The sequence below is a fragment of the Myotis nattereri genome, assembly GCF_964212035.1.
Source record: "Myotis nattereri genome assembly, chromosome: 1".
Classification (NCBI taxonomy): domain Eukaryota; kingdom Metazoa; phylum Chordata; class Mammalia; order Chiroptera; family Vespertilionidae; genus Myotis; species Myotis nattereri.
This window is the reverse complement of record NC_138075.1, coordinates 71,323,048-71,349,315: the sequence shown is the minus strand read 5'-3', so window position 1 is coordinate 71,349,315 and position 26,268 is coordinate 71,323,048. Positions and strand designations below refer to the sequence as shown.

The following is a 26,268-nucleotide window of genomic DNA, read 5'->3' as shown; positions in this document are numbered from 1 at the left end:
TGGTTGGACAAAGAATTCATGACCATCGACTTGCATGAAGCGACCACATTTGGCTTTTGGTCTGCCCTATTTAATTCCTTAAGTCATTAATTTGAGTAATTGCTGCGAGCCTCAACAAGTGAAGTATTCTGCTTTTTATTGTCCACTAAGTACTCATAATATTTTGGGACCAGGATAAAATGACTTGTCATGCGTGGATGGCAAGTATGGAGATGTAAGCTGCGGTTTCAAAAGATGCATCACTTTAGGTGGTGCTTCATGTGGAAAAGAAAAGAATACGCAACCTATTCTAATCACAGAGGCCAAACCGTTTCTTCAAAAAAGTGTGCTATGAGTAAATGTCAAAAACAAAGGTTGAATGCTTCTTCAGCAGGCACTGGCGGTGGCCAAAGAAAGTAGCGGGCTATTTCAGAAAATAAATGCTTAACTGAGGATAATCAACCAAAGAGGTTTTGCTTTGTTAACAGTACACTGCAATGGGGAACACGAGGCTCTATCATTAAACAGACTTGCAACCAAATCATGATTTTGCAACTTAACTGGGTCCATCAGGCAAATCTTTTGCTCTCTTGGAGTCTCAGTTTCCTAATCTATAAAACCAGGGGCTAAGGGGATAATGTTTGAGTATAATAGGTGTTTAAATAACATTAACTCCCTTCTTTTTCAATTGGTAAACTTCAATTATTTTTCTTCAAAATAATCAATAAGTTGACTTTAACAAGATTCCATGAACAGAATCAGATTTTAAAATATAGTAAAAATAATATTCAGCATGTACTTTTAAAAACACACATTGGATTTGGCAGACTCGGGGAACAACAGGCTGTTCAAAAATGTGACTGACCTTTCCAAGGTCAAGCATCTTCAGCTCCTTTTCACTCTGTCTAGAACTCTTTGCTCTAGCCAGAATAGCTCTCCCATGCACGTGACTTGGCTCACTCTTATTTTTAGTCCTTTGTGTTTAGCACTCTTCTTGAAATGACCTTCTGCTGCCTTCCTGCCAAGCCCCACACTCCTTTAAAACTGTTCATCGTTCACGTTGTCCAGGAATCGGCAGAAAGAAATCTGGTCAAGCGATTCACTCCAGCCCATCTTCCCAGGGAGCTGCACCAGTCTCTACTTTGACACATTTTGTTGCTGCGATTTCCTAAGTTTTTTTCGAGTTCCTAGATACTTTCTCCCTATGAGAAAAGTTCCATTTCTTGGCGTTACACTGAGTACATTCAGGATTAGAAAAGCTTTCACTTGCTCAAGGGCACACCATTTATAGCTAATTTTAAACAGGTAGCCAGTTCTTCGGGTTTTTAGTTTGGTATTGTTTTCATTTCATGACCCTACTTCATTTAACGGGCACATGGTTGGTATTACTGACTGACTGACTGACTGAGAAACAGTGGGGGGGACCTCGGGCATGGAAAGGCAGCTCTTGCTAGTAGACAAATAATGGCAGATGAGGGGCATGGAGTGCTCTGCAAGAGATAGGACAGGATGGAGGTAGGGAAAGGGAGGTGGGAAGGGGGCCTCAAAGGAATAATTGGCTTACTCCAAGCAATTCACATGAAAAGAACATTGAAAAACACCTAAACAACAACGACGACAAGAAGAATAACACATTTCTGCTTTGCTTCTATTTTGTGCTTAATAAACAACGCTACTGTCACTGCCAACAAAAACAGCAACATAACTGTGCTTTTCCCCTGGCACTAACTCTAAACAATCTACTGGATTTGGGTCAAAACTGTAAACTGCCAGCATGTTAAAAATAAAAACAGAAAAACAAACCTGGCCTGTTCCTTAAGGGTTGTGAGGGTGAATGCAGGACAAGAGCCAGAGAGAAGAGTTACTATAAAAAATAACTCGTGCAAACATCCTTGAACTGACGTTTTCTATAAAAATCTGTTGGCTGTGAATCGGAAAGAGGGAAGTGGGAGGGAGAATGGAATGGGGGATCAAGTGGTGTCTGCTTATCGTCAGCGAGCTTTCATGTAAAAGTCATGGCAGGGTCAGCAACAAACTAGCCAGGTGGCAACTCCAGGCCACGCTGCCATAAATAAATAGTTATGTACTAATGTCACACAACCAGAGCTAGATGCAAAGCATATGGCAAGAAAACATTCTGATGTAAATATTCAGGGGGGAAAACACACCGAAAGCATGGTTTCTGAATTCAGGATCCGTCGTTGTTACCAGGAAAATAAAGTGGTGAGTCTTTTTAAATAGATGCTTTGAAATGTAGATTATTCCTGTGCAAAAAACTGCTGACCCTTTGGCCTAAGAGAGTGTGACTACTTGGTGTCGTAATTAAATACAAGAGAGTGGGCAAGAGCACAGACTCTGGAACCAAACTTCAGCAGTTTAAGCTTTATACATGCTGCTTACTTGCTGTCCTGACCTCTGGGAAGTTGCTTAACCTTTCCAGGCCTCAGTTTATTCACCCCGTAGGAAGGGAGGGGGAAGGTGATAATGGCTTTGTACCTGCCTCACAGGAAGTTAGAGGATTAAGTGAGTCAAAGCCTACGGGCCTGTTAAACAATAGCTGGTAAGCACTAGTCCCCAGGACCCATCATTATCAAGTAGTCTACCTAGGCCAGTGGTCTGCAAACTCATTAGTCAACAGAGCCAAATATCAACAGTACAACGACTGAAATTTCTTTTGAGAGCCAAATTTTTTAAACTTAAACTATGTTAACGTAAAAAACCATTGAAACCTGTAAAGAATTTTTGTGAGTTTACTTGAGCCAAACTGTCGACATATGCCGGGAAGCAGAACCTCAACGGATTGAGATAATGCTCCGGAGAATGGTGGGGTTACATTTCTATTTATACATTGCAATCAAAGGAGGAACATAGGTGGGTTACATGAAATTCATTGATGATAGATTAAGGAGGAGGGATAAGCAAAGCAGGGAAACCCCTGGGATTGGTTAAAAAGTAAAATGATAGACGCATACTTAGGTGGGTGCAGGAACAATTAACATGATGATGAAGGAATTTGTGGTATCTGTTCTGGGACCCAGCACATTTGGTTGTGCCCCCAGGGGCTCCAGATAAAGGGAAGTCACAAGTTACCCAGACATTTCAAGGGTGTGTTATCATAGATGCAAAAAGACAGGCTCAGTTAAGGTAAAGTTTGGCCTTGTCAGTGAAGATACCAGCCTAGGACGTAACTGCCCACCATAACTGCTTTTAGTTAAAGTTTAATTTCGGACCATCCTTTGTGGTTACTTTAGGTCTCCGAGTTGGCAAGACTGCCATGCAGGCCTCCCTTGAGCTTGTCAGGTCAGCATGTGGCCCCCTTCGTCCACAACTATATAGGTAGGTACATTGTTACTAACTTAATTAGGGTACTCCTAAACTGGCCTTTGCTAAAAACGTCCTCAGTCTGATTAAGGCAGGTTCGCTGAGGTCGACCCCTTCCAACTCTCCCATCCACACGCATCTTGTATACTTGTTTCGCCCAGGCCGAAAACTAACTTCTGCGCATGGGCCACGAAGTTTCAATCGCACTGTAGCGCGCGCCCGCACGAGGTATTTTGTGGAAGAGCCACACTCAAGAATGTGGCTCACGAGCCGCGGCTTGCCGACCACTGACCTAGGCTCTCGGCTGTACAATATGCCGAGGAGCCCTTTACGTTCCTATTTAACATCTACCTTACTAAATTTTATTTTTTTTTTACAAAGGAACTGAGGCTTGGATGGATTAAGGAATTTATCCAAGGAGGCCTATCTAAGCTAAACTTCCAACCCAAGCCTCATCCCAGATTGAAAACAAACAAAAACCCCCACACGTTCTCTACCAAACACTTTTTCATTCATTTGCTGAAAATATTAAAAATTTGAAAAGAAACACAACACGTGGCCTTCTAAGAAACAAAATGATTTTTTAAAGCGATGGAAGGAGGGTCTGACGTCCTAGGAAAGTGCCTCGAGAGGTCTGGTCTGAGGTCGCCCCGCGGCCCCACGGAAAGCAGTCCGTTGTTGACTCTCCCCACATTCATGCAGCGCCTACTGCGCCCCACGGGCCGGGGAGACCCAGAAGAGGGAGGAGAGGTTTCAGCCCGCCAGCACCTAACCGCGCGGGCTGTGTGATGACGTCGGGTTTGTTTTCTAGTTAGTTTCCCAGCACGTAGAGCCGCCACGCGAGCTGCAGAAGCTGGACGGGCGCCGCGTCTACGGAGATGCTGGGGTTCGGCCCTGGGCCCCGCCCTCGGAGCGCGGAGCCCCGGGGAAGGCACTTTCTCTGTCCGTCTCCAATCGGAGGCGCTTTAAAACCCGCGCTTCTGGAAGCGTATTCAAACCGCGCGCCCCGGCAGCGGCTCCGCGGGCTCAGGCTTAGGGATCGCGGGCCCCACGTGCCCTGGCTGCCGGGTCTGTGAGCCGGGACTGAGGCTGGCAACCCGCGGGGTGAGCGCCCCGACAGTCCCAGGTGGATCCCAGGTGGTCGCTGCCGGGATACCTGCTCGCGGAGGCTTAGGCTCCGCCTCCGCCGGGGTCGCTGCTTCCTGATTGGTTTGCCCTTAACTGACATGGCGGCGCTGCCTTCGGCTGGGCCCACTGCGGCTGCCCAGAAAGCGCGGGCCGGGCAAGCGGATCTAAAGCCCGCCCCCGCCGCCACGGCGCTGCGGGTGAAGCCTAGGTGTTCCTCGGAGGGTGGAGGGCTGGGGGGCCCGCTAGGGAAGTGGGGGGCCCCGCGCCGTGCCCCTGTGTGCCCACCCCTGGTCCCCCCGGCACCGAGGCTGCTGGAGCCCAGCGTGTTTTTTTACTTGTCCCGCCACCTCCCAGACTCTGGCCCAACATGATACTGACTAAAGCCCAGTACGACGAGATAGCCCAGTGCCTAGTGTCTGTGCCTCCCACCAGGCAGAGCCTGAGGAAGCTGAAGCAGAGGTTCCCCAGGTAAGTGCCCACCTCTCCCCGCTCGCCGCCCTTTGCCGGCTGCAGCTGTGCCCGGCGGCCACGCCAGCCCCCGGGAACCACGTGTCACTCCTGTCAGTGCTAGGAGATCAGGGTGGGGAAGGAGGTGTCTTCTTTCACCCGCCTTCTTCAGGAGAGTCTTCCTGGATGCATCAGTTAAATTCAAGTTAGCAGTTGGGCACTGAAAACTTGGTCTGTGCTTCGTGATGGGTGCACATAGGAGGTGCTCCATAAAATGACTAGTGGTTAATTGACAGATACTGGGGATGAAGGACAGGAGGCAGGACCACCCCCTTGAAGTGGAAATACCAGTTGTAGATTCGAAAGGAGGACATGGAGGACCCTTTTCAATTGGCCCCTGGAAACAAACTGGGGAGCACAGGCCAGAAGGGCCTCCTGTGTGACGCTGGCTCTCTAATGTAATGAAGGGCCCTCGAGTGTCCGCAAGCCAGCCAGAGAGACCGAACCCTGGAGATTCCACTCTTGGCTCAAGGTTGGCCATTTGAACAACCATATGTATTACACGTTCTAAGTATATGTCATACTTCCCTTCTCCCCAAAACACATTTTATTTATTTATTTTTAGTGATTTTAGGATTATCCAACTTTCTAAGGAAGGACTTTAGGAAGTATAGATGTCCTCATTTTAAAGATGTGCACACTGAGGCCCAGACATTACACAAAGAACCAGTCCAGGACAAAGCCGGTTATTATATTTGTGACATATTAAAAGATTAAAATGCTTGTTTCCTTTGATCTCAAAACCAAATTCCAACTTGTACCATTTTGTGTTGTGGTACTGAGCACTGTAGCCCCCAATGGAGGACGTCCCTGTCCTTGACGTGCAGTCCTTCAACAGACATCACCATAGAAGTATTTTCTTGAAGAAAGAGAGATTATTGGGTAATTGGTATTAATAAAGGACAATGGGAGCATAAGTTGAAAGTCTTATGATCTCAGTTTTTTGAAGGACTCAGTTTTCCTAATCTGTAAAATGAAGGGATCTCTTTCTAAAATTATCCATAATTAATTTAAGGCAAGATTTATCCTTTTATAGTCTAAGATTTTTTTTTTTTTATCAGACTTGCTAACCAGGAACAAAACTGATGAATTGGAATTTAATGATCTGTCTTTAACTGTTGCCAACTCTGCCAATGAGCAGTGAGTGGGTGAAGGCTCATCAGCTAAGGGAATAGGTAGATATTTTTGTATAGTTTTAAAATAGAACGTACATTTAGATATTCTTCTCTCATGTACTTATATTCAACTATAGTCTTGCTTTTCTTTTTTTTCCCCTCCCTCTTCTCCTTCTCGCTCATTCTTTTTCTTTTTCCATAGCAAATGGTTTGTCCTCTCCATAGAGGTAGCCTTCCCATACTTTAATGCACGTAGGAAGTACACTTATGAAGGACTCTCCTCGTTTGGGGCACCAGGCTGTCTTGGTTATTCTCTTATATCCCTCCAACCCCCTTTTATTCATAATATGCCCCAATACTTTTCACTTCTTCAAAATACCACTTGGGGAATCACAAACTTTTCCATTGGAAACTATTTACAGAGGCTGCACTAATCAGCAGAAGAAATTAAAGAGCCATTTAGCAGCATGGGTGGAAATTTTATAAAGAGTGTGATTTTGGACTTGGCTTCACTGCAGCACTGTTTGACTTTATTTTATGTTTATTTATTTTTCTTTTCTTTTTGTTGAATGTATTGGGGTGACACGGGTTAATAGAATTATACAGGTTTCAGGTGCACAGTTCTATAACATCATCTGGTCACTGTATTTGTGTTCACCAAGCGCTGTTTTACTTTAGATGTTCCTTGCAAAGGACTTGCACAATCTTTAGGTTTGATAGAGCTGGTCGGGTATGGACCTGAAAGATAATTTCTGGTGGTTCAAAGAGGTTAAGTGACTTGTCAAACATACCAGAGATGTTTAATGGCTAAACACTGTCTTGAGTACAGGTTTCATAATTTTCAGTTCAGAATTCTATAATAAGCTGCCTTGATTAGTTTCAATATTATTAATAATAACAGCAGCAATTGTTTTTGGTGACATTCACATATGTTAAGTTCTTTAAAAAATCTAAGTACTAAAATGTTTTTAAAAGTTGCTAAAATTTTAATTTTTCTGATTTTAAAAGTAGGACATGCTCAGTAAAAAAAAAAAAAGAAAAGAAAGAAAATAAAAAAAGTCTTTATAATACTGTAGCCCAGAAATTTTTTGTTAACATTTTATCTATTTCCTTCTAGTCTTTTTTTCACACTATAGTACTGTCTCTGCTGGTATACTTTATAGACCTTGCTTTTCTCAATTAACATATGGTGAGCATTCCTTATCTTCAAAAAGTCTTCACAATGTGTTCCAAATAATCAATATCAATGTACCATCCATTTTCTTATTGTTGGATATCAAGAGGTTTTTTTATCCTCTAATTTTTTAATATTATTTTTGTACGTATATAATGCCAAGTCTGCTTATTTTCTTACTTTAGATTACCAGAAATTGGGAATGACCATATCAGTAGTTTCCAAACTTTTAGTCTGCAGATCTCTTTACACTCGGAAAAAGAACATTTATTTATATTGGTTATATCTATTGATATTTACCAAAATATAAATTAAATCTGAGAAATTTAAGAAAATTTACTGATTAATTTATTTAAAAATTAACTTGTTACTTGTTTTTGTTAACATGTTATGTTTAACATACTCGATTAACAACCATCATTTCGAAAAGTAGTGGGAAAATGGCCATTTTATACTTTTGCAAAATTTTTAAATGTTGCCTTAATAGAAGGAAGATATCTGCTTCTGCCTTCAACCTGCTCTGATATGTTGTTTTGACTACAGAATATGAAGAAACTCTGGCCTCAATTAGATATGTAGTTGGAAAGGGAAGAGTAATCTAATCGGCTTTTCTGATAATTGTGGATATTTTTGTTGCTACATAAAACCCAACAAGTGGTATTTTCTTAAAGGTTAATTGCAATGTGGAATGTGAAGCTGTATATTGGCCCTTTCCACTCTGTTATATTACAGTCCATTGGCCTGTCATGAACTCTGAGTGGATCTTTTACCTATGCATGACTTTTATCATCATGCATTGTTCACTTGCAAAATGTCGGTTGTGAGTTATACAGGTCTCCCAGATGTTGCCACCTTTCATTATATAGCATCGAAAGCAATCACATTTGTTAATATCTTCCCTGATCTCATCAGAAAAATCTGTAAGATGTGAAGCTGTCAAGCTTATGGTGATGGATACAGAATTTTCCAATATTTGAATTTTCCCTTGAAAGCTCAAATTTTATCATTGGTAACAAATATTATCACTTGTTTTTCTTGAAGTGACAGGCTCACGTTGTTTATTTTTGAGAAAATGTCTGCCAGATACCCAAATCTGAATAATCATACTCTGTCCATCATTTAATCCAGAAAGAATGGTGTTTCATGGAAAAAGCAGCTAGTTCAGCTCTCAAACAAGCATAAAGTGCTTTTCCTTGAGACAACCATCAGACTTCTGTATGCAGTACCCGTGCTTTGTGTTTACTTCTTATTTGCTCATATAAAATGTTAAAAAGGTGTGTATTCAAAAGTTGAGTATTAATAAGTGAATTTGAAGATATTCCTAAGTAAAACTGGCTTTTTGTTTCCTGCAAGTATGTGACTGTGAAGAATACAGTGACTTCTAGGACAGTTGTGCCCGGCCTTGATTTGTGCTCAGGAGCTGGCAACTTTACCCGCCATTGTTTTTGCACTATCATTGAACATACCACACAGGGAAAAGGCAAATCATGTCTTACTATTTCCATAAAGGTAATTTTGCCCTTATAGACCCCCGAGACAGTCTCAGGGACTCCAGGAATTCACTGACCACACTTTGACAACCACTACCTATTTTAAATCAAAGGTATTTATGTTTTGAAGAATTCTGATGTGTATTGACCATTTACTATAAAAAAGATTGCATTAATCCTTTTACCAGTAGGGCATGGGAATATATATATATCTTTACAATTTTGCAAATATTGAAGAGAGTCATTATTTAATTTTTAACATGACGGATCGAGAATGACATCTTGTAATTTGCATTTTTCTTATAATACATTGTATGTTTTCTCAACTGTTTATTTACCATTTAGTTTTCTTCTTGAATTACCTGCCTCGTGTCTTTTGCCTAATTTTGTATTGAAGTTTGCTACTGTTGTTTATTGTTCATTGATCTGCATATGTTAAGGATGTTGATCCTTTATATGTTCACTAGAGGCCCGGTGCATGAAATTCGTGCACGGGGTGGGGGTTCCCTCAGCCCAGCCTGCACCCTCCCCAATCTGGGACCCTTTGGGGGATGTCTAACTGCCAGCAGTCAGACATCCCTCTCACAATCCTGGACTCCTAATCGCTCACCTACCTGCCTGCCTGCCTGATATCCCCTAACTGCCCCCCCTGCCGGCCTGGTTGCCCCTAACTGCCCCTCGCTGCCCCCTCCCTGCCGGCCTGGTCACTCCAAACTGCCCCCCGACCCCCGCCTGCCTGGTCATCCCTTCTGGTCATTCCTTACTGCCCCCACTGCCAGCCTGGTTGCCCCCTAGTGCCCCCCCCCCCCCCCCGCTGGCTTGGTCGCCCCTAACTGCCTCCCCCACCAGCCTGGTTGCCACCAATTGCCCCTCCCCCCACCGGCCTAGTCCCTTACTGCCCCCCCCTGCCAGCCTAATTGCCCCCAACTGCCCCCCCTGCTGGGCTGGCCACCCCCAACTGCACCCCCCCACTGGCCTGTTCACCCCTAACTGCCCCCCCCCACCAGCCTGGTCGCCTCTTACTGCCCCCACCCTGCTGGCCTGGTCACCCCCAACTACCCCCACTGCTGGCCTAGTTGCCCTCAACTGCCCCCCCCCACCCCCCACCAGTCTGGTTTCCCCTCACGGCCTCCCTGCCGGCCTGGTTGCCGCACGCAGCCTGCTTGTTCAGTCGTTTGGTTGTTCCTCACTACCCCCCCTGCTGGCCTGGTTACCCCACGCAGCCTGCTCATTCATTCGTTTGGTCGTCCCCCACTAACCCCCCTGCTGGCCTGGTCCTAGGCAGCCATCTTGTGAGGGCGTGAAGGTTAATTTGCATATCACCTCTTTATTATATAGGATATTTTTTGCAGATATTTTCTGTTGTTTGCTTTTAGTAATTATTATATTTTGAAAATGCTTAACTTTAATTTATGTGTTTTTTTTCTCTCATTTTTCCTTTTATGCTGAGCAAGTTCCTTTTCTGTCCTATGATATGAAAAAGAAATCCTTCACTTAAATTTTCTTCTAGGTTCTTTATGCCTTTCTTTCTTATTGTTAATCTTTTCATCTTTCTAGCTGAAATTTATAGTAGCATATGCTCAGAGATACATTTTTCCCCCAGCTTAATTTTTATTTTATATGATGGCTTCCACTCTCTAGTCTCATTCCTCCATGGTTTCTTTGTTTCCACTGAAATTACCAAGTTTGTCTTTCTAAGTCAGTGCACTGAACCTGGGAAATCCCTTAGCTTCTGTGGTCTCAGAATTCTCCAAGTTGACATGAAGGGATAGGATTTTGTGATATCTGATATCTCATAACTCCTAAATTCACCTTTATTCTATTCTCTTCTTTTCTGCAATTTTACAGTATCGGGATATTTGCCCCTGAGAATATAGGACATACTGTATTTAAGTACTTGCTGAGGACATAGTCATTGATTTGCATCTCTCAAATTATTTTCTAAACCTTCTTATTCAGGTCAAAGCACCTAGCCCAATCAACTGTTACTTATCAGATTATATTTTACTGCCTAAACACTACGTATGTATTTATTTTTATATATACACTAGTAGCCCAGTGCACAAAAATTTGTGCACTTGGGGGTGGGGGGTGAGGGGTGGGGCCAGACCCCTCAGCCAGACCTGCACCCTCTGTCATGTTCCGGGACCCCGGCCACTCCTGGCCTAGGCACAGGCCTACAGGCTTGGGGCGGCCTGGCTCCCGAGGCCCCATTTTATCAAGAGAATAAAGTCGGCGTTAGTTACAGCCCTCACCGAACCCAGTACAGTGCATCTGTGCATACAACTGCCTCGTTCATGTGCCTGCTTCGCCCTACTGAATTACTAACATCTTGAGGACATAGCTCTGTCTTATCCTGCTTCACCTTCAGTGCCTGGCCTGGTGCCAGGGACCTGAGAGGGTTTGCTGAGTGAGTGAGTGAATGAGTGAATGAATGAGCGAGTAAGTGAATGAGCAAGCAGCTATGGGGCGGGAACTTCTGCCGCGTTGCCATGGCAACGCAGCAGAAGCTCTGGCCCCACTCCTGGCTGCCTGACGCCCACCCTGGGAAGTTCCCGCCCTGCTCCCAGGAGCCTGGCGCCCCTCTCCCGGCTGCATAGTTCCTGTTCCCAGTGGCCCGGCACCCCTCTCCCTGCTGCATAGTTCACGCCCTACTCCTGGCTGCCTGATGCAAACCCCGGGAAGTTCCCGCCCTGCTCCCAGTGGCCCGATGCCCCTCTCCCGGCTGCATAGTTCCTGTTCCCAGTGGCCCGGTGCCCCTCTCCCAGCTGCAGAGTTAACGCCAGGCAAAGGCAACCCTGGTTCTCCGCCTTTGCCCTGCCACCTGGCTCTTGCCTGCCGCCTGGGTTTCGGATCACCATCAGCAACAGGCGGCTTCTTCGGTCCTTCCCCTTTCGCCTCCCAGCATTGCGACTATGTATGCAAATTAACCGCCATCTTTGTTGGCAGTTAATTTGCGTATCACCCTGATCAGCCAGTGGAAAGCGTAGCGAAGGTACGGTCAATTACCATGTTTGTCTATTATTAGATTAGATATGTATATATAAACTAGAGGTTCGGTGCATGAAATTTGTGCATGGGTGGCGGGAAGGGTTGGATGACTGACTGCTGCTTTGCAGGAGGTGACTGGTGGGGTGCTTGCCAGCCAGCGCTGCCCCTCCCGATCGCCACTGCTGGTCACCTCCCTCTGGCAGGGGGTTGGGGGGAGGTGGCAGACACCCAACTGGGGGCAGCTCCTGAGTTGAGCGTCTGCCACCTGGTGGTCAGTGTGCATTATAGCAACCAGTTGTTCCACTGGTTGTTCCGCTGGTCAGTCGATTTGCATATTAGGGTTTTATTATATAGGAAGGTGACTATTCCTAGAGAAAACTCAAAAGGAGTATTTAAAAACTAATTTGGCTAGGCTTTCTGTGCTTAAGCCAATACATTTGGTTCATTTTCTTGAGCTCTTCACCTATCTCTACCCTTCTCTCTCTCTCTCTCTCTCTCTCTCTCTGTATATATATATATATACAGAGAAAATGTATAATTTATATACATTATATACATTTATATACATATAAAATGAAATAATTTTAAACTTACAGAAAAGTTGCAGAAATATTACAAGAATTTCTATATACCTTTCACTCTGCTTGCCATAATGTTAATATGTTACGTAGCTATAGTATAATTGTCAAAATCAAATATTGATTTTTATGCAATACAGTTTATTAATTTATAGACCTTTTTTGAATGTTGTTTGTTTATTTGTTTTTCACTAATGACCTTGCTCTATTCTAGGATCCACTGTTCCATTTCTATTCCAGAATCATGCATTAGATTTAATTGTAATGTTTTCTTAGTCACCTTTAATCTGTGACTTTTTTTTAACTATTATCTTGTCTTTTATGGTCTTGACCAGGGGTGGGCAAACTTTTTGACTCGAGGGCCACAATGGGTTCTTAAACTGGACCGGAGGGCCGGAACAAAAGCATAGATGGAGTGTTTGTGTGAACTAATATAAATTCAAAGTAAACATCATTGCATAAAAGGGTACGGTCTTTTTTTTTTTTAGTTTTATTCATTTCAAATGGGCCGGATCCGGCCCGCGGGCTGTAGTTTTCCCACGGCTGGTCTTGACACTTTGGAAGAGCACTGTTCAGTAGTTTTGTAGAACATCCCTAAGTTTGTGTTTGGTGTTTTCTCATGAATAGATTAAGTGTAAACATTTTTGTCAAGAATAGCTCAGAGTGATATGGTGCCCTTCTCAGTGCATCCTATCATGGGGTTCATGTCTTCATATGTCTTATTACTGGTGAGGTTAACCTTATTCACTTGGTTAAGGTGTGGTGCCTGCCAAGTTTCTCCCTTGTACTTTGTAAGGGATAACCTTCAAAATTATGCAAATATCCTTTTTCTCACATCACATTTTCCCTCATGATTTTAGCATCTATTAGTGGTGTTTGCATGAAGCAGTTATTACTGGTTTTTGCCTAATGGTGATTTTCTATTTCTCTCACTGGAATGCTTTTCAACTATTATCATCCACTATCACCTTTTTATGTAAAACAATCCATCCTACAGTCAGTCTATGATTTTTACTGGTACGTGCAGTTTATCCATCTCTTATAGGAGTTGGTCTATAATAATTCTCTGTGTGCTCACTATGTTTGTGGCACTCTTTGGGTATTTTTTTTAGAAATCAGATAGATAGAATGATATAGTAATTAATTTTGAATAATTATAGTCTAAGGCAGTGGTTCTCAACCTTCTGGCCCTTTAAATACAGTTCCTCATGTTGTGACCCAACCATAAAATTATTTGCATTGCTACTTCATAGCTGTAATGTTGCTACTGTTATGAATTGTAATGCAAATATCTAATATGCAGGATGGTCTTAGGCGACCCCTGTGAAAGGGTTGTTTGACCGCCAAAGGGGTCACGACCCACAGGTTGAGAACCGCTGGTCTAAGGGAAGAGTTTAAGATACATCCAAGAGCTATAAATTATTAAAATCATAGAATGTTAGAAACCAAAGGATTTGTTGAACAGTTAGATCCAATGTGGTTAGTTATGTGGGGTTCTTAGTGGAGATATACCTTTGTTGGGAATTCTTTTGTTGGTGAACTAAGCTCTTTGGCACTAGTTTGATTTTTCCCTGAGTTCCCTTTCCATACATTAGCTATTTGGTTGTTCTTTATGCCTTTACTTATAAGTCATAAATCAAACTCTTGACACCATAAATCTCTAAGCAAATAAGTGTCTTTACCCTATTGCTATATCTTTTCCCTTAGGGATTCTGGCTTAGTTCTTTTTTAATGGTGCCTTCCACATTTCTAAGCATGATTTTCTGTCACTGCCCTTAACATCTACTGTTTTTACACTCTTGGATCACAACATAGACAACCATTCACTCATATGAGGCTGATCCTAGAGAAATCTCAAAAGTAGTAGTTAAAAACTCATTTGGTTGGACTCTCTGTGCTTAAGCCAATATACCTGATTCATTTTCTTGAGACCTCCACCTACCTCAACCTGAGAACTGGAGTTAAGGCTGGCTCTTCTGTATCTTTGCCAGTGTTGAACTTAGTGGTTCTTGGTTCTTGGTGATAGACCTAGGGGTCCAGTCTGGTTGGGAGTGGAGTAGCTAAGGGACAGGCTTGGGACATGCATAACAATTTTGACATTTATTTAGTGTGGCTGAGTTTAATTTGGTGCTGCCATTGGCTACAGTTTTTCTTTTTTGAACAATGCATCCCTCTTTCCGCCCCTATGGTGCGTTTTTAAGTCAGTCCACTTTTTCCATAGGGTGACTTTATACCATTGTTTTAGCTTCTTTAACAATTTGTTCATAGGAAGTGACTTGGTGCTGCCTCTTTCTATCTGAGTCACAGCTGCCTCGTCTGTAAAAGGAGGGATGAAGATCCAGAGCTAGGAAGTAGAAGGAGGCAGGATTCAAACTGTTCTTAAGGCTGTGGTGAGGATTAAGTGAAGTCAGGCGTGTAAAAACACTTAGCTTAGTGTAAAGGTCCTCGGAAGTAGTTAATGGAGGGTAAATCTGATTACTTTTGGAATTTACTAGTAGTATATGGCCTATATAGAAGAAATATCTGAGTAGTAAACTTTTGAAACGTATAAAAGAAAATTTTGCTTTGAAATGAAAGCCCATAGATTTGTAGAAAATACATGTTTCTGTGGATCAGTTGATTTTGTGGCTGTGAACACATAGGCTTGATCATTAGTTGAATTGGCTCGGATATTCAAAACTTGCCTTAAATCTTTCATAGTTATATATAAATCCAGTTTTTAAAACCTAGATTCACTAATTTTTAAGAATCCTAGTAGCACATTGCAGTGTATAATTAATGCTGTAGGGCTTGATTTACTTAAATTGGAAGGTTATTCCATTGGCCTTGTTCTTTCAATTTGTGGTCAATTTCCTATACTTTGACAATATTGTGGTGGACCTGTGTTCCAAATAATGAGAGAATAATTTGTAAGGAGGAGAAATGTTAGTGTTTTATTGAACTGAAAATTATTTTGGTGATTTTGCCAAAGAAATAAAATTATTTTACATGACTTTCAAAATAATATTCAGATACTCAGGAAATAAATATATATATATATATATATATATATATATATATATATATATAGTTTTCTCTATTAGTCATTAGTACAAATTGGAAAAGGAATTGTTCTAAAGAAATTGTTCTAAAAATTGGTCTAAGAAAAGAATATGGTTATTTCATGTATTTCCATTACTTTATCTTTTCAAATGTGATTTTTTCATTCCGTAAAATTTTAGATTTTTATTTTAGTTGCTGCACTGTAGCCTAGCTTTGAAGACTCTTGAAGGTTATTTTGTTATTTGGTGAGATGGTGCCTTCACTTTCTCAAATTGCTGCTTAGCTTTTGTCAGATATCTGTGCTCCTTTGGATTTGCATATTTGCAAAAGTGAGATGAGCTTGAGTTCTTGCAAGGAGTACAGTGTTTGAGGAAAGCTGCAGATAACGTTATCCCAAGAAGGACCCACATACATGCTGACTGTATTTCTTATTAGTGTGAGGGAAACTTTTTCTCACACACAATTAAATTATTGACTTCATTTTAAGTCTATATTCAGGCATCAAACTTTAGTCTATTAAGTAATAACCCACGTCAAAATGTATGCTGGTACAATAAAGAGGAATTATATAACTCCCTAGGAGAAAAATGTTCAATAGATATATAGGGTAATAATATTTTATTATTTGACTTTCCACAAATTTTGACTAAATTCACTGTTATGTTTTTATTACACATTTTGTGCAGTTTTGCTGTATTGGTTGAAGTGTCCTTAAAAACAAAACAACCAATATGAAAAGTGACCTTAATATATAAAAGTCCTGTACCGGTATGAAAATAATATGGGAGATGGGTAAAGAATAAATTTTCCTTTATTTTATTTTCAATTTTCTTTTTCTTGAAGGGAAATTATTTCAAATGCCTGATTCAAGATATCTTTCTTCTTGTCCCTTTCTGCTGTCAAACTGCTTATACAGTGAGCTGGTATACAGGGGACACACTAAAGGTGTGGGGTACAGCTTCTAACTGAATGCCTCCATCTCTTATGGGAACAGAATAGACAGCTGGATCCAGCATGTTTGGCCTATGGAGCAATCTGTGCCTCATGTAGTAAAGATGGCACAAGGCCTGTCATAAATCAAGCCTTTTCCTGGCCTCTTTGGGGAACTACATGCCTGCCTCTACTTTTCTTTCGTCTTTCTTTGCAGCCCTACCTTTCAGGGAGGCATCTTGATAACACGTATGCTAAGAGTTGATCATTCTTCCTCATAATGCAAAGCTTCATGTTTGAGAGTGTCACTTTTTTCAAGTGCTATCCCTTGGCTAAAGGGGGATCTTTATGTGCCTTCTGGCTTCAAGGTAGCAAATAAAGTTTGGGGGTTTTTTTGTTTGTTTTTTTAAATCTAATGGGTGTTCACATTGTGACCTGACAAATACCTGAAGTCTCGTTGAGATAACAGAATGTTAAAATATCCCAGGACTTATTTCTTTTATGCATTTTAAATATTGAGATTCAGCTGCTAAAAATGTTTAACAATTATTAAACTTAGAGTAATAATGTTAGGACCCTGGAAATAGATATTTTGCAGCAAAGCAAGCCATACAAGTAGAAGAGAAAGTAAGATGGGTTCATGGGTCTTGATATTGTTGCTCAGGCAAACATGTGAACACGGAGTCTTTCCCTGACCAAACAATACCCCTGCTAATTAGGGCAATTCTGTATGAATCCCAGTCTTTCTGAGGCTGTCCTGGACGCAGTGATATATAGAAGATGGAGATTTAAAATACGCTGTGCATTATCACCATGTGCCCCAGCCCCCAACTCATATTTATTTTTAATTTAAAATTGTTGTTATTGTTGAGATCCGTCCTTTCCTCAGGCCCAAGAAGGGATGAGTTGTAAACTCTGATCTTCTGTTTAACCCTGTTTTAGGAACTAGGAGACATGGCCAACTTGATATTTACAAGGGTTATCACTCAAGATTGTTGAAAATCCCCAAACATGCAGCTAGCACTATATAGGGTGGAAGGTCTGTCAGCTTTGGGATGCAGGTGTTTGGTTAAGCTCACTTCCCAGCTATTTGCTTGCTGCTTGCCTAGTCAGCCTGGTGGTATGAAAGATTCAGATATACACTCAGCAAGTTTATGAATTACTGTTTGTCATGAATATTTGTGATTCCTCTCAAATAGAACTGGGTATGTTTAGTGTAGGAATGCTGTGGGTACCCAGCTCCAGCTTCAGTATAAATAGAAATGCAGGGTGAAACCCCTGTGTTTGTCTCTCATGCCTGTGCCACACCTTAGCCTCCCGAGATTCTGTAACTTATGAGATGGTGTCCAAGACTTGTGTGCTCTTCGTAGGTGACCTTTTGTGTGGGTGAGATCTGGGAGGGTTCAGTGTTGTTTAACTGCATCTTCCTATAATTGCAGATGAAATTAGACTGAAAATCATGTTTTTCAATATTTTGTTTTTATCTACAACTCTTTCAAGCCAGTATCATCTTTTGCTTAAAGTGTGTTACCCTACTATTTGTCTTTGCTGAGAATATTGGTAGGGAGAGCTAATAAAATTTGAAATTAACTTGCACTTCAAGCCCCATTTAGCTAAGATAGTAAATGGACTGGGAATAAGAGAGAGATTCTTCATTGTATAGTATTACAAACCCCACAGACTCTTACAGCCTAGCTGTAACACATAGCTCACAAACCTCATTTCTTAACTGAGAAAGTTAACTTATTTATTAAAATTTGTTATTGATTTTTAGAGAAAGAGGAGGAGAGAAGGAGAGAGAAACATCTATGTGAGAGCAGAACAGCAATCAGCTTCCTTCTGCACGCCCCCTACCAGGAATTGAGCCTGTAACCTGAATATGTGCCCTGACCAGGAATCAAACCAGCAACCTTTAAGTGCACAGGACAATGCCCAACCAACTGAGCCACACTGGCCAGGGCTAACGTTAACATTTTCTAGATTCTTATTTCCTGCAGCCAACTAAAATATATATTAAGGTAAAAATACATTTCACCTCCAATTTGTAACATTTTGCATTTTGGTTTGCATTTTGGTAGGAACTCCTCACATGCAGATCACAAATGCTTCTCCAGAGGGACCTGTGTACCTCCCTTATTATTTCAGATTTGGTGACTCATAGAGTCTTCGATCAAGATCAGAATTAGAGATCATCTCCAGTGGTCAGCAAACTGCGGCTTGCGAGCCACATGCGGCTCTTTGGCCCCTTGAGTGTGGCTCTTCACAAAATACCACGTGCGGGTGCGCATGTACAGTGCGATTGAAACTTCGTGGCCCATGCGCTGAAGTCAGTATTTTGTGGAAGAGCCACACTCAAGGGGCCAAAGAGCCGCATGTGGCTCGTGAACCGCAGTTTGCCGACCACTGATCTAGTCAAATCTATTAATGTTATACAGATGCAGCAACAGAGAGCAGGTGTTAGATTTGACTGAGGTTCTATATCTGGAGGCAACATTCTCCAATTTTGTTCTTTAACTAGAGATCGCAGACACCTGTTGGGGGTCAGTGGGTATCAACAAGGAGTGAATGAATGAAGCCGGGTTGGCTGGGGTTGTGGCAAGGCAAAAGTTCAGTTGTGTACGCCAGCAGAGCAGCTGCCATTTTATACCAGCCATGTATTGCCATGCAGGGATGTGGGCCCATTGCTGTCAGGTGTTCTCTTTTCTTTTTCTGTTCATTCTCAGCAGAGGATATTATTTCCATTGATTTTTTTTATTTTTAGAGAGAGTGGAAGCGAGGGAGGGTGGGCGGGAAGAGGGGGGGGGGGAGAGAGAGAGAGAGAGAGAGAGAGAGAGAGAGAGAGAGAGAGAGAGATCACATCCATGTGAGAGAGACGCATGGATTGGTGGCCTCCCGTACATGCCCTGACCTGGGCCTGGGATCAAACCTGCAACCCAGGTACGTGCCCTTGATGGGAATCAAACCCTTCTGTGCGTGGGTTGACACTTTACCACCGAGCCACACTGGCCAGGGCCAGGTGTTCTGTTTTCTAGAAAGCAGCTCTAGATCTGATTTTTTAAGAAAAAAAAAATATCCTAAGTTTAAATGTTGTCAATTTGTTTGAATTTTTAAAAACACTCTGTGGGCCAACAGTTTCCTGGCCAAACAGAACAAGTCTGTGGGCTGAATTTGGCCTATGGCCAGTGGGTACTGGAGCTGGCTCTTTCCAGCTTGTGCCAGCTGATTGAGCATCTTTTCTCCACCCTACAAATTGTGGCTTTGAATTGGTACCTAAAATCAGCCACAGTGGGAGTGTTTACACCACAGAAATTGGCAAGCGCTACCAACCTGAGTCCCCTCCCCAACCACCACCAAGGGCACTTGTTAAGGCCCCCCCCCCCCCCCCCCCGGCCGCCCTCCCCGGCCCCATCAGCACTGCATGCCATCACCAGTTTGAGACTTGCATTGCCTGTTATTGCCTGTGGTATGTCTTTTCTAGGATTTTCTTTACTCAGTTTATTCTGATTTTTATAGCTCCCTGCCCCCCCCCCCCTAAAAACAGATCAAAATAATTACATCTGTATCTCATTTATTGTTACTATATTTTTATGTGTTGGGATTTCTCCTTTTTTTTTTTTTCTTGTCCAAAGAGAGGATACCTATTTTTTCCTGCTATAGTCAGTGTGGGAGCTAGAATTCCAGTCTTGAGCCTTAGCAGTACCTAGTATATCATAGGTATTTTAATACATATGGTGATGGATATTGATTGAACTGATCTGAAGAAAATGCTGCTTGGTTAAAGAAAAACAGCAAAACATGTACATATGTCACACTTAGGAAAATTAATCCCTTCCAAAATAGATTAATTTGTTAAATTTAGGAACAATACAGTGATTTTTCACTCTGTAGACATTTAGAAATACCTCTAGTCTAGTGTAAAAAGCAAAGCATCTCTGAGATTACAGTGAAACACAATGGGGAGATACCCAGTTGGTCACATTACAGTTTGAATTAGTACAATTTTATAAAGACTCAAGTATCACATATTTCGATCGATGTATTTCTTTTCTACACTTAAAATATAAGTAATAAAATAATATGGCAACATAGAACTAAAATAGAAATGGAAAATAAAATTAACAGTGTTAGGCTAAAACATGTGCATTTTAGAATGACAAGTAGAATTCTTTGTGGGGATAGGCCTGCATGAGTGGGCTGGCCAGGTGGTATTGAGTTTGGCTTGACCTTGGGTGGTTTATTTAGCTCTCTCTGCTTATGGTGGATTATTTTATAAATCGATAAGGAGGCCAAACCCTATAATTGGGAACTCCAGGGCCTGTTCAGTTTTTTGTTGTAAAGGCAGTATTACATTTTGGTTTAAAGAAGTTGGAAGTAGTCATATGAATCCAGGCTTCATGATTTGCTTGTTGGGTAATGTTGGGTGACTTTCTTCACCTCTTGGTGCCTCTGTGTCCTTATTTATAAAATGGCATTGTTGTGAACTTGAAATAAGGTCGTACATTGCCCTGGCCGGTTTGGCTCAGTGGATAGAGTGTCAGCCTGCGGACTAAAGGGTCTCAGGTTCGATTCCACTCAGGGGCACATGCCCAAGTTGTGGGCTCGATCCCCCCCCCCCCCCCCCCGCCAGAAGGGGGCGTGCAGGAGGCAGCCAATCAATGCTTCTCTCTCATCATTGATGTTTTTATCTCTCTCTGTCTCTCTCCCTTCCTCTCTGAAATCAATGAAAACATATATTTTTTAAAAAAGATCATACATGTAAAATGATCAGAACAGTTCTTGATGCTATGCTGAGTACATTTTTGGTGCTGCCACTACTGCTGCTGTTATTATTACCATTATTGACTTAAGGATGGTTGTTGCAATGATATTTATGCTTATAACAATTAGACTCAGCCTTTTTATTTTTCAGGTTTCCAAAGTGTTCTTTTAGCCCCAGGGCAATAGGAAACCTACTTTTAGTAAATGTTGGTGAAGTCCTTAGATGGTACTAGCAACCAAAAAGTTATATTCCATTGTTGACAAATGGGCATATGGAGGTTTAGGTTGATCCCCCTCACTCCTAACTCTGCAATAGAAAATGGTTCTATAAGAAGATCACTGCCTAAGACAGAATAAGTCAGGATGTTTAAAACCTGAGCATCTCAAAGTACTTTCTAATTACTTCTCTCAGTTGCAATGCCCCACACTCTAGAAGCTGTTTTACATTTTTGCCTCACCTTGAGAACAGTTTATGAAAGATATTTGGGTGAATACCAGTTTTGGAGTCAGGGTTCTGCCACTGGGAAGTAGCTTGCATCCAATAATTAAGTGAGTTTAGGTGTAAGACTTCCAGGGCATAGATATTTTGTAAAATACCCAGGTCATCCTTTGAGTGAGCACTGATTTAGTGTCTAATATAGGTATTAATACATTGGAAGAACAAGAGCTTTTTAAACATTCTTAAAATCTTTTCATGGTACTAATAATGAACATGAAAAGACCTTGTGTGAAATACAAAAAATCGCATAAACTTTTTAAAGAAAATAGGTTTATTGTTTCTTAACACTTTGTTTTTTATTAATTACAATGTATTCCAGAATGCTGCCTGCAAAGAATGTGTTTAATTTATCTTATTTGTGCAGTTCTGCTGATCATATAGTTGCAATAATAATGAGTTGGGCAAGACAATATTTTCTCCTATTTTCTCCTTCCTTTTCTATTTTATTATAGAGTGTGTCTTTCTCTAGGTTCTAGATCAAAGAGATGCTTTCAGGTTTAAAGCTATTTCACTTAAGCTGCTTAGGCCAGATTCAAATGAAAGTGTTAAAATTGGCTAGAGAGCTTTATGTTAAAAAAAAAAATACTTAAAAATTTGAGTGACATTTTGAAAAATAGCTGCCTGTAGCCAATGGTTATGGAAGTAGAAATCATGATTATACTATAGAATATATTTTGAGGACAATTATTTGCCATATAACTCTTCTGAAGTATGAAAACAAGACGTGTTTTCATACTTAGTATTATTTCATCTGTTTGCGGTGTGTAAGGAATCTAGATTTGATACATTGTCATGGAAAATATTTTATTCATGTGATAGCTTTTTGGACAATTGTATTCTGCACTGTATTACAATGGCACAATAAATTGCTGAATATACTGTCTGCTGAATATGACTTTACCATGAAAAATTTGATGCATTGAGAAGGAAAGGTTGAAATATATTAACCTTTTATGACAAGGGACTTAGAATTTTGACCTAATACAGGTGACCTTTGTGTGCAGTAAACGTGAGCTTAATCTTGAGGTCAAGGTTGAGGTGAAAGGCAGGGCAATGTGGTGGAGTTTATGCTGATTGGTACTTCAGAACCTACCTCGCTATTGGCTACCTGGGAGCCTAGCCCCCCCTTTTTTAATTTTTAGCATTTCCAGGAGCTTATTTATAGCAGGTTGTTTAGCTCTTTAATCCCACCCCATTTCCTCAAAGCTCAGCTATCTGTTTAGTTGTGGTGATTTTGTCTGTTTGTATAAAGTTTACTGTTTCTGAGGGAAAGGTATGAGTGTGTTATTATTTTCTATTTCATAGATAACAAATAGCTAAAAAGAAAAATGTTCCAAACGCTTATAGAAAAGACAACTGACATATATAACCTTGGAACTGAAAAATATATCTCTTAAGAGGTTTATTTCTTTGACAGGTGGGACTTTTGTCATCTAACTTTGGATCTGTCAGAATAATTTTGAAGTAGTTTGTACCTTTACCTAGATTATAATTAAGAGAACTCTCACAAATTATTTATTGTCTTAAAGGGTTGAGATGATTTAGTGACTGGTTATTCCCTTGAAAGTTCCTTTGAAATGCATCTGCTAATGCATTTCCATTATAATGTGATATAAAATATTTTAAGGGTTTGCCTGATGTACATAGAAGGAAAATTGTTTTAAAACATAAATTTCACTACCCAGTGAGTCGGCTGTTTTGTCGTAGAAGAAATAACATCTTAGCAAATATCAGAAACAAACCCTTCCAGTGTTATATTATCTGCACACTTATTGACTATTCTGCCCAAATAATTAGTTAAAACAACAAACATTTGAGGGAGAGTGTCGGAGACTCTAATGGAAAGAACTCTACTCTTTTAATCGAGCCTGCAAAATCTATTCCCCGAGACTGATCAGCTCTGAAGCGCTGAGGTTTGATGATTGGAATGGCAGGAAACCATGCTTTCAGGACATAACGAATTGACGAGGCCATCCATCATTCGTTAGCATACACTGAAACGTGGGCTCTGTGTGCAGAGGCCTGTGATTTAGTAAATACTTGGGAGATGAATAGAGCTTACACACAAGGGAAGAGATTGCTGTCCTTCAGCAGCCTGAGACCCAGGCGCCTGCTGAGAAGGCCATCTGACGGCACATCATCAGTAACTGGCCTGTCACAGTTAGCGGTGCCCACCGACCATCACCAGTATATTAAATGCATTTTTAATATCTGCTCCAGTAGATTTAATGAAGAAAATTTAGTTTCCATACTCGAAGCACTGCTTCTTCAAGTATTCTAAGGCATGGACTCTTGCCTTGACAGGAAGGGGGAAGACCATGCTGGCAGTTAGGGAGTGGATTTAAAGGGACACAGACAAAATAATGTGCAAATAAAAAAAGCTTTTAGCAGAGTTGGCATCTTGTTGGTATAAAAAAAGCGCATTTAAAAAAAAAATTATCTTCTTTCACAAGCCCTTCCCCTAGGAGGGGTGAACCTGATGGTAAGAGATAGAAGCCTACTGGTCAGAAAGGAACTATTAGAAGGGGAGTATTATGATTTGGCATAATTTGAATAGAAAGACTCCATTTTAAATTGGTTTGTGTTTTGAGATACTGTTTGATTCTTAGGATTTTTGAACGTCTATGTAAAGTAGAATTTTTTTACCCCTTTGCTTTTGCATTTTTGAATGTTGAAATTTACTCGTTACATCAAGTTAGTTAGTATATATTTTTTTTCTTGTGTCATGCAGAACAGCGCAAAACGAATGTAAAAAAAATCAGTTGCCAACTTGATTAAAAGGTGCTCTTATACTTTCTTAGACTATAAGGTTTCTTTAAAAACTATAATTTTTAAAATGTTCTATTTTAATGTTCCGGCAAAGTGTGTAGATTCATTCTTTTTAATGAGTTTCAGTGTTGACATTATTTACTACAAAACAGCAAGACAACCAATTAGATATTGTTGCAAGCATGCACTTTAAAGGTTTCCCCTCTTATTTGAAAAAAAACACATCCAGAATGTGCTCTCATGTTCGCAGAAGAAGCTACGGAATGGGACCTATAAATCTGATTCCCGCATGTGTCAAAACAGTAATGTATTAAATGCATATTATTATAAAAATTTAAGACATGTCTTAAACACACTTACATTTTTATAACACATGGCAATATTAAATAATACATTTCCTTGTTAGCATCTGTTTGCCGTCATTGTTGGCAAGACCTATGATTTATTGCTTAAATTAATGACCAAGACCATTTTGGACCTGATATATGCCCCTAAGCTTATTACATCACTAAATAAAATAAAATGTATGCACTTGTGACAGAGTTATTTTTATAATTGTTTATCCCTTTAAGTGCCCTATTCAGTGATTCACTGAAAGGTTCATAATGGTTGGCTTGTGACCAAAAAAGAATCTCAGAAAGGTAAAATATATTTCTGGACTAGAAATAAAATGCCAGGGTGATGGTGATGATAGGGTCCCAGAAAGATTTTGCAGCACTCAAACTCATTCCCTTCTTCAATGCTCTCATTGAACTCCTGTTGAATTTTTTTGATGCACAACCTCCCTCCCCTACCCCAACTCCTAATGCTATCTTGTAATGTTAGAGTTCATCCTCCTATAAACCCTTCAATATGGGTAAAGTGGTTTTGTTCCCACATGAAGCTGCAAGGGTTAAATGGTTCTTGACTTAGGATTTTTCAGGTGCCATTGTCACCATGCATGAAACTGAGCAAGATTATTTTCCTATTTTTAGTTCTTTTTTTTGGGGCGGGGGGGGGGGGGCGGGGGGGGGGCGGGGGCAGGGGGGTGGAGATTGGAACTTCACTGTTTTTGTATTGAGCTCTATTTGACTTCATAGTCTTTATCTTTCCTTTCTGAGAGTGCAGTGTGGCAGACCTTTCAGTTTTTGTTTGTTTTTTTTTAATATATTTTATTGATTTTTTACAGAGAGGAAGGGAGAGAGATAGAGAGTTAGAAACATCGATCAGCTGCCTCCTGCACACCCCCTACTGGGGAGGTGCCCGCAACCCAGGTACATGCCCTTGACCGGAATCGAACCTGGGACCCTTCAGTCCGCAAGCCGACGCTCTATCCACTGAGCCAAACCGGCTTTGGCGGACCCTTCAGTCTTTATAGTAACCTGTTATTCATCCCAAGTCACTCTGCTGCCTGACCTGGAACACAGTGTAACATGGCTTCTTGGTTTTCTTGCTCCACGTGAAGCATCTCATTGGTTGGCAGCTCTCCTGTCATTGATGCGAAGGCAGAGTTTTTGAGAAGCTTAATGGAGCCTCTGTGGGTACCTGTGAGTAACACTTGTGGGAAGATTATTGTTTTGTAGATATCTTGGGATGATTGTCACTCATAAATGGAAACAAAACTTGGTTCCTAAGAAAGGCCTTTTTCTTTCTTTTCATCTCACTTTGACTGCATCTTAAACAAACTAGTTTATTGGAAATTAAAACTGTTGGTTTTTTGTTTTGTTTTGTTTGTTTTTTATATTCTTTCCCAAAGCAGTTGATCTGATAGAATTTATAATGGTTCTCTCAAAAATGGTAAGGCCAGCCCTAACCGGTTTGGCTCAGTGGATAGAGCGTCAGCGTGCAGATTCAAGGGTCCCGGGTTCGATTCTGGTCAAGGGCATGTACCTTGGTTGCGGGCACATCCCCAGTGGGGAGTGTGCAGGAGGCAGCTGATCGATGTTTCTCTCTCATTGATATTTCTAACTCTCTATCCCTCTCCCTTCCTCTCTGTAAAAAATCCATA

The 26,268-nt window shown here is 41.1% G+C and overlaps 1 protein-coding gene across 1 annotated transcript in view; it reads left to right on the top strand.

The window, feature by feature from the left end:
* Positions 1–4,795: 4,795 nt before the first annotated feature.
* The window catches only part of CDIN1 (CDAN1 interacting nuclease 1), a gene marked incomplete at its 5' end in the record, with an annotated part of 219,308 nt that continues 197,835 nt past the window's right edge, over positions 4,796–26,268 (top strand). Inside the window, one exon of the mRNA XM_081114040.1 lies at positions 4,796–4,896. Coding sequence (XP_080970166.1) covers positions 4,796–4,896 — 101 coding nt within the window. The remainder of the gene's footprint in view (positions 4,897–26,268) is intronic.